Here is a 17471-nt window from a genome sequence, read left to right as displayed (position 1 = left end):
GGAAGTCAATGGGGACCAACATTCTTCAGAATATCTTAAATGCCACAGAAAAACAAACAAATTTTAGAACATATTGAGGTTGAGAATATGATGATGACATATCAATTGAAGTCTTATTGAGTCAAAAACATTACTAAATAAGTAATAAGTAAAGCTTTATAGCTATGAAACTTTACGTAACACTTTACATGAAGGGGTTTGTATAAGACTGATATGACACCTTCATAATCATGACACGACATATGGAGGGTTTATGCATGTTTGTGACAACTGTCATTAAGTGTCATTCGCTCAATTATGACATTTTGAATGCAAATATGACATTGTTTGAGATGTCTTTGTCACGACAACTTGACATAAAATGAAGTTAATCTGTCATGTGGTTGGCTTTGACATTATAACTGTGTCATGAATATTTTTCGTGAGCTCAACTACAGTGGTACACATTGAATTTGTCATTAAAAAGTTATAACGGCCTCATGACAGGCAATGTCAAAACCAACCACCTGACAGTTTAATGTAATGTTAAGTTAACCACACTGTAAAAAAAAGATTTATGGTTTAACTTAAAAAAGTAAGTAACCTGCTTACCTTAAAATTTTAAGTTGATTGAATTGGAAAAAGTGAGTTAATACAATGAAGGAGATTAATTTAACCATCAGAAACTCAAAATTATATGTTATGTGAACTAAATAAATTATTTAAGTTGATTTGACAAAAGAAAAAAATTTTGTGATTACTACACTGTAAAAAAAATATTGTTTAACTTTAAAAAGTAAGTAACCTGGTTGCCTTAAAATTTTAAGTTGATTGAACTGGAAAAAGTGAGTTAATACAATGAAGGAGATTAATTTAACCATCAGAAACTCAAAATAATAAGTTATCTCAACTAAATAAATTATTATAAAGTAGTTGATTTGACAAAAGAAAATATGTTGTGATATAATATTTTTTTACAGTGCAATAAAGCTAGCTGGTTTCTTAAGTTTGATCATTAATCTGCTATGTCATGTTTATGACAGGTTGTGTTGTCTTAAGTTGTCATAACAAAGACACGACAGGTTATGATGTACTGGTTTATGTCAAGACATCTCGAACAATGTCATATTTGCATTAAAAATGTCATAACTGAGCGAATGACACTTAATGACAGTTGTCACAATGTTTTTTGGTGACTCTAGGAAATTAATTTGCTACTTTTTTTGCCAAATTTTATATTCACAAGTGTACATTTTCAAAGAAAACTCCTTCTTTTTTATTTTTAAGAAAGATATTGATATGTATTTAAATGCATTGAAGAACTCTACTGCATGTAAGACTGCAATATTGTCGATCATTTAAGCTTGTTTAAGTTCATGGATTGTTGTATTGTGTATTAATGTCTTGATTTGTATTTGTTATTTCTGCATAAAAAAAAACAGTTGTCACAAACATGCATAAAACTTCCTTCATATTCATAACACATGTCATGATTATATGTACACCCCTTCAAGTAAAGTGTTACTAAATAACTAATTAGTGCAAAAGTTGTAATGTGAGCTTATATAATACATCAAACCTACGTGTTTTACATATCGGCGAACAATGAACCTTTGGTCTAATAAAACATCGGTAGCAAGTCAATCGTTCTCTGAGATTTGTTTTAATGATAATCGAATGTAAAGAGTTTTATCTCTAAAAACTGTTTAGCGTATAATGCTAGTAATGGGGGCATTGACTAAGTAAAAAGAAATCGCTAGTTTATACCACTAACAAGGCTCAAAACAGCCCCACACTAACGCAGTAACATAATGAGGCTCCATACATGCAAAACGAAGCATTGAGAACTTTGTAAGTGTACAGACCGTTTAATAAGAAGATCCTTTATGAAGACAGTTCACTTCGCGTATACAGACAGCAGCCATCTTAAAAAATAGTCTCGATAAGTCGATCCCCGAACGCCGCTCATACAACTTCATACAGTTCAGAATTACTCAGCACGGCGTTCGTGGTTTGACTTATCGAGACTATTTTCAAAGATGGCTCCTGTCTGTATACACAAAGTGAACTGTCTTCATAAAGGATCTTCTTATTAAACGGTCTGTACACTTACAAAGTTCTCAATGCTTCGTTTTGCATGTATGGAGCCTCATTATTAGTGTGGGGCTATTTTGAGCCTTGTTAGTGGTATAATAAACTAGCGATTTCTTTTCACTTAGTCAATGCCATCATTACTAGCATTATACGCTAAACAGTTTTTAGAGATAAAACTCTTTACATTCGATTATCATGAAAACAAATCTCAGAGAACGATTGACTAGCTACCGATGTTTTATTAGACCAACGGTATTATTGTTCGCCGGACTTCTCCTTTACATAATAACATTTTTTTAAAAGATGTAATAAATGTTATTTTTAAGTCTCGTCTTCATTTTTTCAGTCGGCCTGATGGGTAACACTGGATCAGAAGGTGCACGGGCCGCTCTCCTGCACCGACTGCAGGGCTTCTTTGCCGTCCTCTTGCTGGCAGGACACACACACCTCCTCTTGGGAAAGCGGCACCGGAGCTTCAGCGCGGGGTGTCAGTGCAGATGTGTTCATCGGGATGGAGCAGGACGCTGTCGCCGGGTTCAGATGGCAGTTGAAGGTGGCCGTGATGCTGAGATTGACTAAGGGACTGGAGACGGACGGCAGCTCGGGCAGCGACCCCTCCTGACTGGTGCGTTCCAGCCAATCTCCGCTGACGTGACTCTGGCTGGAGTCCGGCTGACTCTGGCTGTCCGATGAAGACATGGACGGCTCCTTCTGGCACCTGTCGGCCGTTAATAGATGCTGACAATCAGGTATGTCGCTCTTTGAGGTATCCTGCTCTACCTGAGGGCGACAAGAGATGGGAAAAAATGAAATGTATCCCACAATGCAATAGAGTGCCGAAGTTGCGACGTCACTCTGTAGGCCAAAACGCGGAAGTGAGTTAGCATTTTAGCACTACGGTTCCCTCGCTCTAAAGCCTATGGGATTTTTGAATGGGTTTTTGCTAAATCGCCTGAAATAAGGTCTGTGGTGAACAAAGCCGCGAAATATTTTCACGTTTTGAACTAAGACATAGAACACACATTGTAGTTTTTTAAACTTTATTGTGTCTGATTGTGTTTTTAAAATCTTTATATAGGCTTCAAAATGTATACATTTTGGATTACCTTGTAAAGATTATCTTGCTAGACAAAACGTGTAAGGGTCACAACCCTTTGTTGAACACAGATCTTATTTTTTGCGATTTTCCAAAAGTCTATATAGGGTAAATGCATCGCCTTTGCACCGCTAGCGTCCGAGTTGTCCTACAAAGTGACGTCATCACTTCGGCACTCTATGCGCTCGATTAGAAATTCCATTGGGCTTGTTCGACTTCATGCAGCTCTGCGCAGACCGATCGGCGGCTGACTTGAAACAGTGCATGCCGGTTAGAAATTTTGTCCGACTTGATGCAGCGCTGACTCCACGTGACTGTGATGTATGCCATCAAAGTACCGCGAGAGCGATACGAGAGAAGCCGGAGGACTCAGCCAGCGCAGCTTCTCAAGAGCGGCTGCACGAGCTCTGATGATGTCACAGCTGTTCCACGATTCGCCGGATTCACCGCATGACAACGATCACGTGCGTTTCGTATTTATTCTCACACCTTTAGTTCCACCATAGACATATACACTAGACCTCACCTTGGATACGGCAGTTCATTAGAACGAATGCGTCAATAGAGCCGCCATCTTGAAACAGAGCCCCTCCACTTTAATGCATCAGTGTCAATGTAGTAGACACAGGTCTAACGCAAATAAAATCACCATAAATCATCATGAATGCGATTTTTCTTGTTTTTTTGGGTTGTTCCAACGGTCAGACTAAGACATGTATTTATCATTGATTCCAGAAAGAAAGAAAAAAATTTAATTTTTTTTTTAAAACATTCTTCCTAGTTCAGATTTCATCCGTGAACTTCATACGCTGCACAAAAGTCCGCCACCATCAATGAATTCGAAGTAAAGGCAGAGATAGCAGCGTTACCTAGCTACTTCCTATGACAAGACCCCTGTTCCAAGATGGCGGCGGTTTTGACTCATGCTTAGAACCCCCAGGTGAGGTCTAGTGTATATGTCTATGTAGTTCCACTAAAGCTCACAAATCAGTATTTTATAACAGTAAACACTCTTTTCATGTAGTCGCAATGTTATATTGTGTCATGTTTATCAAAATAAAACTGATTAAAAAACGTTGATTCCACGTCATTGATTATAGGCTTATTTTGAACTTTATTCTAGTTCAAACAGATGCTGTATGAAGCAGTAAAGTGTTGAATGAAAATGTGTCTGAAATATCTGTTTATTTGGCAAATGTTGCATTTATTTCACTTAAGCTGTGGTAAAGCATGCAAACACCACGTGAGCCGTCAGTACGGGAACCAGAAATTGTCCGACTTCACGTCTCCATTTGCTGCTCTCCCCGCCTGCACGCGGCTATTCTCGCCGATCGGTTGCATCCAGCCGCAGGCGATGTCGAACACACCTATTTTCAAAACATTGGCTGCATCCAAATTCACATGCTCAGTAAATTATTGCTCATAATGTGTTTTTTTGTGTGTTTCTTGCATGAAGAAGACCAAATCAAATTCCTAGTATCTGTATACATGGTGAATAAAGTTGATATAGTTAGTAGATAAATAGTAATGCTAATATGCTTATCCTTAATATGCAACAAAACAAGATATATAGACTTACTGCAGAAAAATTGTTATGATGGTATGCTATTCAGAATAGCATTGATAATAGCAACAGGCTTGTTGATTGGAGAACCTAAATTTTACCAGAGATGTATAGTAACGAAGTAGAACTACTTAAGTACTAAAATGCTAGAGTATTGTTTTTTTCTCATACTTCTACTTTTACTTCAGTAGATATTTTCGATGAATTTAATCGTTTACTTCGATATTTTTTTAATGTTCTGCTAGTTACTTGTTACAATTATAAAAATTTTACGAATCATTCGTTGCAAGTTGGCTTTCATGCTGCCTAAATCACACGCCAGTTTTACAGGGTAATGGTATTGATTGACACACACATTGACGACTAATGCAGGGGTTGTCCTGCAATGGCCGCCAAAGCAATTTTCTATCTTGTCAAAGCGCCTTATTTGATTGGTAGTTCAAACTTTTGACTGCTTTTTTATATTTTAATAATTGCATGACACAATACTTGTACTTTTACTTTTAGTACTTAAGTAGTGAATTTTAAAATAAACTACTTGCAATATTTAAGCACAAAAAATGTTGAATACTTTAGTACTTCTACTTAAGTGTGGTGCTTAAAGAGTCAAGTCACTTTTTTGATAGAGCACTTGTACTTTTACTCAAGTCTGGGTTTCTAGTACTTTATACATCTCTGAATTTTACATTAACATTGTGCTGGTAGTTTACCTTGTTTGATAGTAAAGCAACACTAAAATAATTGCTTTAAACATACTATTTTCTGTTTAAGTATGCAGTATGCACTTTAAAAAAAATATGTACCTTTTTGCCGCCTGTGATTGGATCCTTGTGTACACCTGCAGATTAAAAGAAAGACGTCACCAAAAGCATTAAAAAAAGAGACCATGATAAAAAAAAAAAATTAAAAAGCACCGAATGTAAATGTAAAGAGTAGATAACATTTAACGGATCTACCAAATTACTTCCTTGATCTCATCACAATTGAAATGAAAATACCCAGTACCTTTTCTCTTTCGTAACATGCAAGTAATCCCCATCACTGCCAGCGTCAGCAAAAACACAACACCACAAGCAATGACTGCAGAGATAAAGACAAACCACAGAGAAACAATGAAAAGGTGACAGTGACAGAAAGGAAGGAAGGGGAAAAAAAAAATCAAACATTGTCACAAGCAAGGCATTAAAAAGTCACTCACTAACAGATACAGTTATTTCTCTCATACGTAGCCCTCAACCCTTAATCCTGTAATTGTGGACAAATGTGGGCACAGACGACTCAGGTGTGATCCTAATTTTTATATGACTGTCTTCAATAAAGTTTTGTCTATCCATTTGTGGTGTTTTATTTTATTTTGGGGGTATTTTTGAATTTATTTACTCCAAAAAGTACCATATTTTCTATGTAAATTATCCTTATTTTTATGTTTTATTTTAAATTTTTTAACTACATTAAAATATCATTCCAATAAGTTCTTAGAGCTAAAACCTAAAGATGAAGCATCATCTGGTGTCTTATTTTGGCTTATTTTAGAATGCTCTAAATTACAGTTTTTCCCCATTCATTTCTATGGGTGCCCATTTTTGAACTAAAATACAAGATAAAAGTTTTGTCTATCCATTTATGGTGTTTTATTTTATTCTGGGGGTATTTTTGAATTTATTTACTCCAAAAAGTACCATATTTTCTATGTAAATTATCCTTATTTTTTTTTTTTTTAACTACATTAAAATATCATCCCAATAAGTTCTTAGAGCTAAAACCTAAAGATGAAGCATCATCTGGTGTCTTATTTTGGCTTATTTTAGAATGCTCTAAATCAGTGTTTCCCAACCCTGTTCCTCGCGGCACACCAACACTGCGTGTTTTCTTTGTCTCCCTAATCAAACACACCCGATTCAACCCATTAGCTCATTAACCCACCTGATTATGAGCTGATGGGTTGAGTCAGGTGTGTTTGATAAGGGAGACAAAGAAAACATGCAGTGTTGGTGTGCCGCGAGGAACAGGGTTGGGAAACACTGCTCTAAATTACAGTTTTTCCCCATTCATTTCTATGGGTGCCCATTTTTGAACTAAAATACAAGATAAAGTTTTGTCTATCCATTTATGGTGTTTTATTTTATTTTGGGGGTATTTTTGAATTTATTTACTTCAAAAAGTACCATATTTTCTATGTAAATTATCCTTATTTTTATGTTTTATTTAAAAAAATTTTTTAACTACATTAAAATATCATTCCAATAAGTTCTTAGAGCTAAAACCTAAAGATGAAGCATCATCTGGTGTCTTATTTTGGCTTATTTTAGAATGCTCTAAATTACAGTTTTTCCCCATTCATTTCTATGGGTGCCCATTTTTGAACTAAAATACAAGATAAAGTTTTGTCTATCCATTTATGGTGTTTTATTTTATTTTGGGGGTATTTTTGAATTTATTTACTTCAAAAAGTACCATATTTTCTTTGTAAATTATCCTTATATTTATGTTTTATTTTTTATATATTTTTTTTAACTACATTAAAATATAATTCTAATAAGTTCTTCGAGCTAAAACCTAAAGATGAAGTGATTTTGTGGTCACCTGGTGTCTTATTTTGGCTTATTTTAGGATGCTCTAAATTACAGTTTTTCCCCATTCATTTCTATGGGTGCCCATTTTTGACCCAAATACAAGATTAAGGAGTTTTTATTTGTTTTTTTTACCCACTTAACATTGTAGAATTCAGGAAATCAGGAAACATAGGAAAAGTAGCCAAGTCTTGAACCGCTCATATCAAGGGAAGTATTTTTGAAAAATTGTGTCTTATTGTGTGAGAGTATGTAAATGTATGAGAGTCTGGTGGGACCAGGCTAGTCGATTAGCATTCTGATCCCATGTGTACTTTTATAAGGATTGTAAACTAAATTCGGATGAAATATTTACCAGCGCTGTAGATTAGGATCGAGGTATCCGAGTTAGGGCCGATAGTGGTTCGATTCTCTGGTGTGGTCGGCGTCACGCTGCTCGATGGAAGCAGAGATGGTGTGGTGGTCGTGTTCATGCGCCCCACAGTTTTCCTTGGGAAATTCAACGGAGCATGCTTAGATGAAGTCTGAACAGAAACCTGTGTTGTCGTTGTAGTTGACGTAAGTGGTGTCTTTCCACACTGTGCGTCAGTTTTAGAGGTGCCAGGGCTTAAAACTGAACCACCATAGCATCTAACCGAGACAAAAACAAGACAAATAAGCTGTATGCACTGGTGTACATTTGTAAGTAATTATTTTTTCTTTAAATTCACATCTTACCGTTTGTGTGGTTGGCAGAACTGAGCATTACTGTGGTTTGAAAACGATCCAGACGGACACGCTTCACACTTGACATCAGCTGTAGGTGATCCTGCATTCACAAACACAAGGATGATGCCACATATTACTGAAACAAATATTCACATACATCATCAAATGACTATGGCAGATTAATGGATTTCCCATTTTAAGGTGCTTTCAGCGATTTTAGGCCCCAAAATAAATAAAAGTGGAGAGAACTAAAAGAATTGAAAAATGTAAAATTGGACGTTGATGCGTGTTAAAAATGTATTTCATCAACAGACATAAATCTGCAATTGCGGCTTTACAGACTCATATATGGTTATGTACAGTAGCTAGATTATGTTTGCCTCTTACCTTTTCTGGAGATGTATTCACCAGGTTTGCAGGATTGATATTTTTTACATAGATCACATTCAGAAACAGTGTTCACACAGGTCAGTCCAGGCTTGCAAACGCAAACGGTTTGGGAATCAGCGGTGCAGTTCTTATGATAAACCAGTCCTTTCTCTAATAAACACCAACAATTCAGTAAGAAATTCAGTTGGGAAAAAATTAATAAATATTTATATACACAAGTAAATTCAGTGTTTGTGCACACAAAACTGTAATAATACCGTCACAAAGTCAGTTATGTCTATAGTGAAAGTAAACAGTTGAGAGAGAAATCTGATGTGTGTCATTATATTGGATCTGTGCCCATTAAACCTGCTGCTGTCTATATGTCATTAATATAAATCAAATTTATACAGTGAACACTTTTTTCTGTGGTAAAGTACTTAAATTGTGTCATAAATGAAAAGCAAAGTTACATTAGTTTATCAAAAAATGCAAGTTATCTTATCATTTACACAAATGAATGTGAAGAATAGTCAGAAATTCACTGATAATTTTAACCTCTGTCAGCTCATATTAACCCTCTGATGGTCTTCCTTCATGAGTCACGTAATGGGCCTTCCCGGTCAGAAGTGATCGGAGGCCTAAAAAATAATCTTTCTCCATCCCAGTAAAACCAATGCAATTTATTTTTGTTCTATAATATTTATTCTTTTTAATTTAGTATTTTGAGACAATTTGATTGAACTTATTAATATTTATGCAATATGTATGGTCTATTTTGTTCAATGGAAATATATATTTATTTTTTTATATATATATTATTTTTTTAACAAAAATATTAATGCAGTATTTTAGTTTATTATAGAGTCTAGGCCTTCAGAAAAAAATATTTTTTGAAGAAAATTAGCACCATCTGGTTACAGTACAGAGAAAAAGCGTAGAATCATGGTGTAACCACTAGATGGCATGTACAGCTCTCTATGGAGAGGCATGTGAATTCCCCAGATGTTTATGAACACATTTTTTTTTTTTTTGGTGGATTTGAATATATAATTGAAACAATCTCAAAAACTATTTATTATTAAAAAATTTGTAAAAAATAAATAAATTAAAAAAAAAAATGTTTGTGTTTTTGTCAATTCATTTCCTCCGAGTGTCATTTTTGACCAAAGACCAAAATCGTGACTAATTTTTTTACGACCACTTAGCATGCTCGGATCATGAACTCAATTTTTTTGTGTGTTCACATATCTAATACCAGAAATGTCACCAAGTTTCGTAACATTCAGGTGAAGCTGTGATTTTTAAAAATTCAAAACAGATTTTTTGTAGTCTGAATTTATTGGTGTGTATGTGTATAAAAGTGTGTTTGTATGTGTGGGTGGGTGTAAATGTTTTGCACTCTAGATGTTGTAGATTGTCACCCCTTTACTGCGGTATACTTCTTTTAAGAATCATGGCCAATTTGTAGATTGTACAAACAAAAATTAAGAGAATTTTTTTTTGTAAATTTCCCATTCATTTCCTATGGGTCGGTCATTTTTGACCAAAGACCACGAGTGTGACTATTTTTTTTACGACCACTCAGCATGCTCGGATCATGACCTCAATTTTTTTTTGTATTCACATACCAAATGCCAAAAAAGTCACCAAGTATCATAACCTTCCAATGAAGCTGTGATTTTTAATAATTCAAAACTTAACAATTCAAAAATTATTCGGTCAGAAGTGACCGAGGACCATCAGAGGGTTAAAATTACACAGATTATACTTGAAACAGTCATATGGATGGACTAGTTTATGGTGCTTTTTGTCATTTTTGTTGCTTGACAGCCTCTACAGAAAATTAAAGTGTGAAAATGATCTCCATATGTAGTTTATTTAATAAATTAAGAAAATCTTCAACGGTTATGAAGGAAAAGACGAACAGTAAATGATGACGGAATTCATTTAATGATAAACTGTCCCTTTAAAGATATATTCCAACGAATACTAAAAACAAGTCTTTTGATTCTGGGGTGATTTTATTAAAAAAGCGACTCACCCTCTTTACAATGTCGACAGGAGAAACAATTGAAATTATAGTTAAATCGATCCAAGTACTGTCCATATTCACAGGGCGCACAGATGGTGTCTGAATGCGCAGTGCACTCCACTTCCAGACGTGTCCCTACAGTAAATATCAATATGTTTAGAATATTGTTCTAAACAAAACTAATAAAGTTATGAATACAAATGGTTACACTCGGTCCTATCATGGTAAAAACAGAAACATTTGTAATCTTGTGTTACAACCTACCTGGTTTGCATTTACTGCAGCATATTTTCTTAGTTTTATGGTAATATTCAGTGGTTGGGTCGTCACATTTTTCATTTGAGCTATATGGAAGTGTTGCCTATGAACATAAAGGGACAAAGGCAAAAATATCAGACGGTGACATTTTCCTTGAGTAATCAGGAACTGATACTTGGACATGTCATGTGGCCTGTGAGCGAAACAGTGTGCTTCATTTCCTCCATCAAATCTTTTCTCAAGGACGCCAACGCTGCTGAATCACTATCAAACAATGGTCAGCCACTACTTTGACGCGCACAAACCCGACTATCTAGATGTTTTGACACATGTGGGGTTTTCAATGTGGTTGCTGGTATGTAAATAATAGAAATACAATACAGTTCATTGAAAGGAAAAGGAACAGGCTTACATCCACACACACACACTAATCTCCATTAACCCTTTAACCTTCACAGTGAAGAGGTCATGGTCAACTTTATTGGCAATTTCTTCACATATACCAGACTAAGAATTCGAAATTGCGTTTCTCACTAAATCAACCCACGGTGAAATATAAATATAAATACTTCAAATAATACAGCAGAGAGAAAACTTCCTGATTTATAGACAGATTGTGCAATATTTCTATATAGAAGAATTAGAAGCAACCCAGATTTTGAAAGTATGTATACGATGCAAAATGTAGGATATTATACGCACAGTGGACGCCTATGTGAATGGCCAAATTGGGCCACAGGCAATGGAGAGTGGCTTGTGGTTTTTCTGTCCTATCTTTAAACCAATAGATTGATATCATGAGAGCTTTGCATGTCTCTCCAGCGGTTTGCTGTCTGAGTGCAGACGGTGTCCAATCAAGTCAAGTATATTTATACAGCGCTATTCACAATATAGATTGCATCAAAGCAGCTTCACAGTATCAATCAGAACATAATAACAATGTTTGTTTCTTAGTGGGAAAACATCCACGTTTGGTAGAGCTGATCAAGGGTATTACTGATTGGGTAATTAATTTGAATAAACCCGACTGAGCAAGCCAAAGGCAACAGTGGCAAGGAACCCAAAAACTCCAGGTGACCTAAAGGTGTCCTAAAACTCCATCAGGTGACCTAAAGGTGTCCTTAAACTCCATCATATGTCCCAATGGTGTCCTAAAACTCCATCAGGTGACCTGTAAAGGTGTCCTAAAACTCCATCATATGTCCCAATGGTGTCCTAAAACTCCATCATGTGACCCAATGGTGTTCTAAACCTGCATCAGGTGACCTAAAGATGTCCTAAAACTCCTTCAAGTGATCTAAAGGTGTCCTAAAACTCCATCAGGTGACCCAATGGTGTCCTAAAACTCCTTCAAGTGATCTAAAGGTGTCCTAAAACTCCATCAGGTGACCCAATGGTGTCCTAAAACTCCTTCAAGTGATCTAAAGGTGTCCTAAAACTCCATCAGGTGACCCAATGGTGTCCTAAAACTCCTTCAAGTGATCTAAAGGTGTCCTAAAACTCCATCAGGTGACCTGTAAAGGTGTCCTAAAACTCCATCATGTGACCCAATGGTGTCCTAAAACTCCATCAGGTGACCCAATGGTGTCCTAAAACTCCATCAGGTGATCTAAAGGTGTCCTAAAACTCCATCAGGTGACCCAATGGTGTCCTAAAACTCCATCAGGTGACCCAATGGTGTCCTAAAACTCCATCAGGTGACCCAATGGTGTCCTAAAACTCCATCAGGTGACCCAATGGTGTCCTAAAACTCCATCAGGTGACCTAAAGATGTCCTAAAACTCCATCAGGTGACCTAAAGATGTCCTAAAACTCCATCAGGTGACCTAAAGGTGTCCTAAAACTCCATCAGGTGACCCAATGGTGTCCTAAAACTCCATCAGGTGACCTAAAGGTGTCCTAAAACTCCATCAGGTGACCTAAAGGTGTCCTAAAACTCCATCAGGTGACCTAAAGGTGTCCTAAAACTCCATCAGGTGACCTAAAGGTGTCCTAAAACTCCATCAGGTGACCTAAAGATGTCCTAAAACTCCATCAGGTGATCTAAAGGTGTCCTAAAACTCCATCAGGTGACCTAAAGGTGTCCAAAAACTCCATCAGGTGACCTAAAGGTGTCCAAAAACTCCATCAGGTGACCTAAAGGTGTCCAAAAACTCCATCAGGTGACCTAAAGGTGTCCAAAAACTCCATCAGGTGACCTAAAGGTGTCCTAAAACTCCATCAGGTGACCTAAAGGTGTCCAAAAACTCCATCAGGTGACCTAAAGGTGTCCAAAAACTCCATCAGGTGACCTAAAGGTGTCCAAAAACTCCATCAGGTGACCTAAAGGTGTCCAAAAACTCCATCAGGTGACCTAAAGGTGTCCTAAAACTCCATCAGGTGACCTAAAGGTGTCCTAAATCTCCATCAGGTGACCTAAAGGTGTCCTAAAACTCCATCAGGTGACCTAAAGGTGTCCTAAAACTCCATCAGGTGACCTAAAGGTGTCCAAAAACTCCATCAGGTGACCTAAAGGTGTCCAAAAACTCCATCAGGTGACCTAAAGGTGTCCTAAAACTCCATCAGGTGACCTAAAGGTGTCCTAAAACTCCATCAGGTGACCTAAAGGTGTCCTAAAACTCCATCAGGTGACCTAAAGGTGTCCTAAAACTCCATCAGGTGACCTAAAGGTGTCCTAAAACTCCATCAGGTGACCTAAAGGTGTCCTAAAACTCCATCAGGTGACCTAAAGGTGTCCTAAAACTCCATCAGGTGACCTAAAGGTGTCCTAAAACTCCATCAGGTGACCTAAAGGTGTCCTAAAACTCCATCAATGGAGAGAAAAACCTTGGGAGAGCCCATGCTCAGTCAGGGGTCAGTTCTCCTCTGGCGTTTATGAACTAGACGCTGGATTTAGCTGTGAAGTAGAAATGTATATGAATGTCTCTAAACAGACTTTAAACCCGAACCTGTGATAAACGCTGATGGCGTTCAGATGCGCATGAAGAACTGATTCAATAGTTTATGTGCGTTTGAATATATATGTGTGCAGGTTTGCAATTCCCTACAAAACCATGCCTGAACAAACTACAATTACACCAGTACAACTCCAAATGATCAACACTGGGCGAGGGGATGGAAGGAGTAAAGGTGGACAAAAGCAGAAGTGAGATCAGAGGGAAATTACAGTTAACTAGCCAAGTAATAATATACAAATTAGTGATGGAGAAACAATAATGACCAGGAAACTCAGGTCGGGAAACCAGACCAACTGTTCAGTGGAAAAGCAAGGGACTTTTGCAAACCATTGGGAACTTTTTGACTGCTTTAATAGTCAAGCTTGAATTTTTCTGTGTTTTCAAAACCAGCCACACATAAAATATACCAAGAGGTGATTTATAATATCTAACGATAAGTAGAATCTTGCAAGATTGTTTGATATCCATATTCAACAGAGGATATTATCGATCCGATTTAACTGTGAAAAAAATATTATTTTACGCCTAAAGAAAGTTATGCACCAGTCAGTATATTCACAATAACAGGACATACTTTTGGGGCATAGTATAAGATTATGAATTCGGTTGCTTTCTAGGCAAGCCTCCAGGTGTGTAGGGCTGAACGTTTATGGAAAATAATCAATTTTACGTTTATTTTTTAAGCAATATTGCGATTGGGATTTAATATGCGATTACTTTAAGTTCTTTAGCTACTGTATTAGTCGACAAAGACAAGCAATAAATCATTATATATAGGGATGGGAATCTTTAGGCAGCTCATGATCCGATCTACTTTTATTTTCTTATTAATTAATTTAAATAAGACTTAAAATATGTATTTGATATGTGTTGAGGACAGTGACCCAACAGGACTTCCCTGCCCAATAGGAACAAGGAACAAGTTAAATATAAAATCATCACAAAACACAGTTCACATCCAGATATTTCCCAGCGTGAACAATCAAATAGCTAAAGATAGATTTAGCATAATCCCTTATAGATCTGAAAATACAACTACAAATTAGGGCTGTCAAACGATTAATCGCATCCAAAATAAAAGTTTGTGTTTACATAATATATGTGGGTGCACTGTGTATAATTATTTTGTATCTATATACACACATACAAACACATGCATTTATATTTAAGAAATAAAATATTATTTATATATAAAATATTTATATATATATATATAATATAAATTATGAATAAATCTATATACAGTATATACAAAAATATTTATGAAAATATTTCTTAAATATATAAAAGCATGTTTGTGTATTTCTATATATATATAAAATTATACACAGTGCACGCACATATATTATGCAAACACAAACTTTTATTTTGGATGCGATTAATCAGACCCGTGCTCCTAAAAAGGAAGTTGCAGGAGGATTGTACTTTCTGCCTCAGACCAAAATGCACAGAATGATCTAAGACATGTTGTAATAGGGTTTCACACTCAATTCATGAGGTGGGTTCAAAAATGACTCACTTATATTTTTTAACTGGAGAAAAAAAAAGAAAACGGAGCTGGCACAAGAAACTCAAATCAGAGATGAAAGGATAACATCCACTTCCAAACCCAAAATCAAGCGGGAAATGCACATTCTGAGATTATCATGCAGATTAGACGTTACGAAAAATGACTGCATCATCTCTAAAACCACTGGCGTCCTCTCAGACAAATGGCAAACGCTCAAGAACGCTGAAAGGAAACTGCTGAGGTGTGTTACTGGGAAACGACCCACATATACAGGCCAGACGACTTCCTCCATGCAACAGTGAGCTTTACTGAAGAGCAGAATATCTTTACGCTCCTCGTAAGTACTGTAAAAGCCAAGGATTGTATGTAAAATGCATGCACGCATTTCTTGTTCAAAAAAGACTTAAACAAAAATCATTCAGTAATGTTTAATATACATGTTTATTATTTCAGCATGCAGTTTATTCTCCCATGACCTGCAGATCAAGAACAGCAAGTGGAACCTGCAGTGTAACTTCTTACAAAAAGGTTTAAGGCTGATGAACAAGACTTCATTAGCATGCTCACTTGGTAAAGTACGCGGTTGTGTTCTAGTTAAACTGTGACATACGTGATACGTGAACTCCCCACCCTCTCAATCTACACCACAAGAGCTAGAACTCGGTACGCATCTAATCGCCCCACACCAAAGATGTTGCACACTTGCTTTTGAGATACTCGATGGATAAAAATGCTATCCATCTAGACCAGGCCAGCACACTTGTATTTTTTCTCATTAATCACACTATTCTCGATCATTTAGGCCTATGGGTTTTGCCCAAGATACCTATGATGCTCAAGAATGTGGTTCACTAGTTTTCCCCATGTTATGCCCCCAAAATAAAACTAGTATGATGCTCAGCACAAGTCACCTAAAAGTGCTGTCTATGTAGGCAGTAATTTGTTTCATTGTGCTCAAATGTGACAAGGTAGGCAGGTCACTGGGTTTTTCCCATGAGCATCATTCCAAAAAATACCGCATCTTGCTGAGTTTTGCGTATGCTCATGACCAAAAAATCCAGACTATAGAGTGCTGCTTATAGCCAAGATGCCTAAATAGGCAGCAAACTATGTTTTAAGATGCATATGATGCTAAAAATGGGCAGTTCACTAGTTTTGCACATGTTATGCATGTAGGCACACTGATGTCTTTTGTTTGGACAAAGACACCCAAAAATGCTGTCTATGTAGGTATAGTGTGCTATCTGGGGTTAGGCACTAGGCAGGTGACACAGCTCATACACACACATACACACTAAAGTGGTGCCCAAGATTCCCGAAATATTGTCTAAGTATAGGCAGCACACTACATTTCAGATGCATAAAATGCCCAAATAAGAAGTCACAGCATGCGTGTAACTCATTAGTTCACTATGACACCCACAATGTTGTTTACGTAGGTTTTGCGTCCAAACATGCAGCCTAGGTAGACAGCTACTGTGCACGTGATACCCCAAACAGCAGACAGTTCACTATTTGAGACGCAGCCTATAAATTCCAACAGCGAAATAACAAAACATAACTGAAAATTAATAGGCCATTCATTTACCATACACATTTAGAATCCGAGAATAACTTCTGTTTTCGTTTAGTGTTTTTCAAAGTATCTTTTCTATCAAAACACACTTGTGAAAGTCATTAGTATAAGAATGAATCATTACATTGTGTCTGTCAGCAACACACACACACACATATAAACCTGCTCGTTACCTTCCCCTCCGCCACGCGCCACACCGCCGTCATTAATAATAACCGAGAGATGAGAATCAACATGATCCTTCAGCGACCCGCGCGACTGAATGCGAACTGACCATCACTCACGCGCTGCGCGTCCCGGAAATGTTGCTCGACAACCCCCCTGAGTGCAACCAGGAAGCGACTGTGTGTGTGTGTGTGTGTGTGTGTGTGTGTTAGGTTCACACAAACACAAGACCTCTGAAATCCACACATGGTCACGAGCTCCTCGTGAACTCAATAAACTATTCAAACCTGGAAACGACGAGTTAGGAAATAAAAAAAAAAAAAAAATACTACGTAAATGAAGAAGAAATAGACAACAGCATTTTTAGGTCACCAAGCTAATTTCATTAAAAGTCCATTCACTCAAATGTTATATTAAATTAGAAAAATGCTAACTAAAAGCATTGTACTGGCTATTTAATTATACATTTATTTAGGGTACAAATCCATCAGGTGTAGTTTTAATAGACCGGCAAATTGCGTGTGATAGATTTTTTTTAGGGCTGGGCAACGATTAATCGCAATTAATCGTATCCAAAATAAAAGTTTGTG

General features: G+C 36.8%; 1 protein-coding gene across 1 annotated transcript; it reads right to left on the bottom strand.

The window, feature by feature from the left end:
- Positions 1–2379: 2379 nt before the first annotated feature.
- tnfrsf1b (tumor necrosis factor receptor superfamily, member 1B) lies at positions 2380–17046 on the bottom strand. The gene is made up of 9 exons (XM_039674193.2): positions 16890–17046; positions 10680–10776; positions 10425–10550; positions 8399–8551; positions 8021–8111; positions 7659–7933; positions 5739–5813; positions 5537–5571; positions 2380–2853 (listed from the first exon to the last, which is right to left on the bottom strand). Exons 1-9 carry the CDS (start codon positions 16950–16952, stop codon positions 2443–2445), a joined length of 1326 nt encoding a protein of 441 aa, XP_039530127.2. The 5' UTR covers positions 16953–17046; the 3' UTR covers positions 2380–2442.
- Positions 17047–17471: the final 425 nt, after the last annotated feature.

This window comes from Pimephales promelas, chromosome 21 (genome assembly GCF_988280905.1).
Source record: "Pimephales promelas chromosome 21, fPimPro1.hap1.1, whole genome shotgun sequence".
In the NCBI taxonomy this organism is placed as follows: domain Eukaryota; kingdom Metazoa; phylum Chordata; class Actinopteri; order Cypriniformes; family Leuciscidae; genus Pimephales; species Pimephales promelas.
This window is presented reverse-complemented; position numbering and strand designations above follow the sequence as displayed.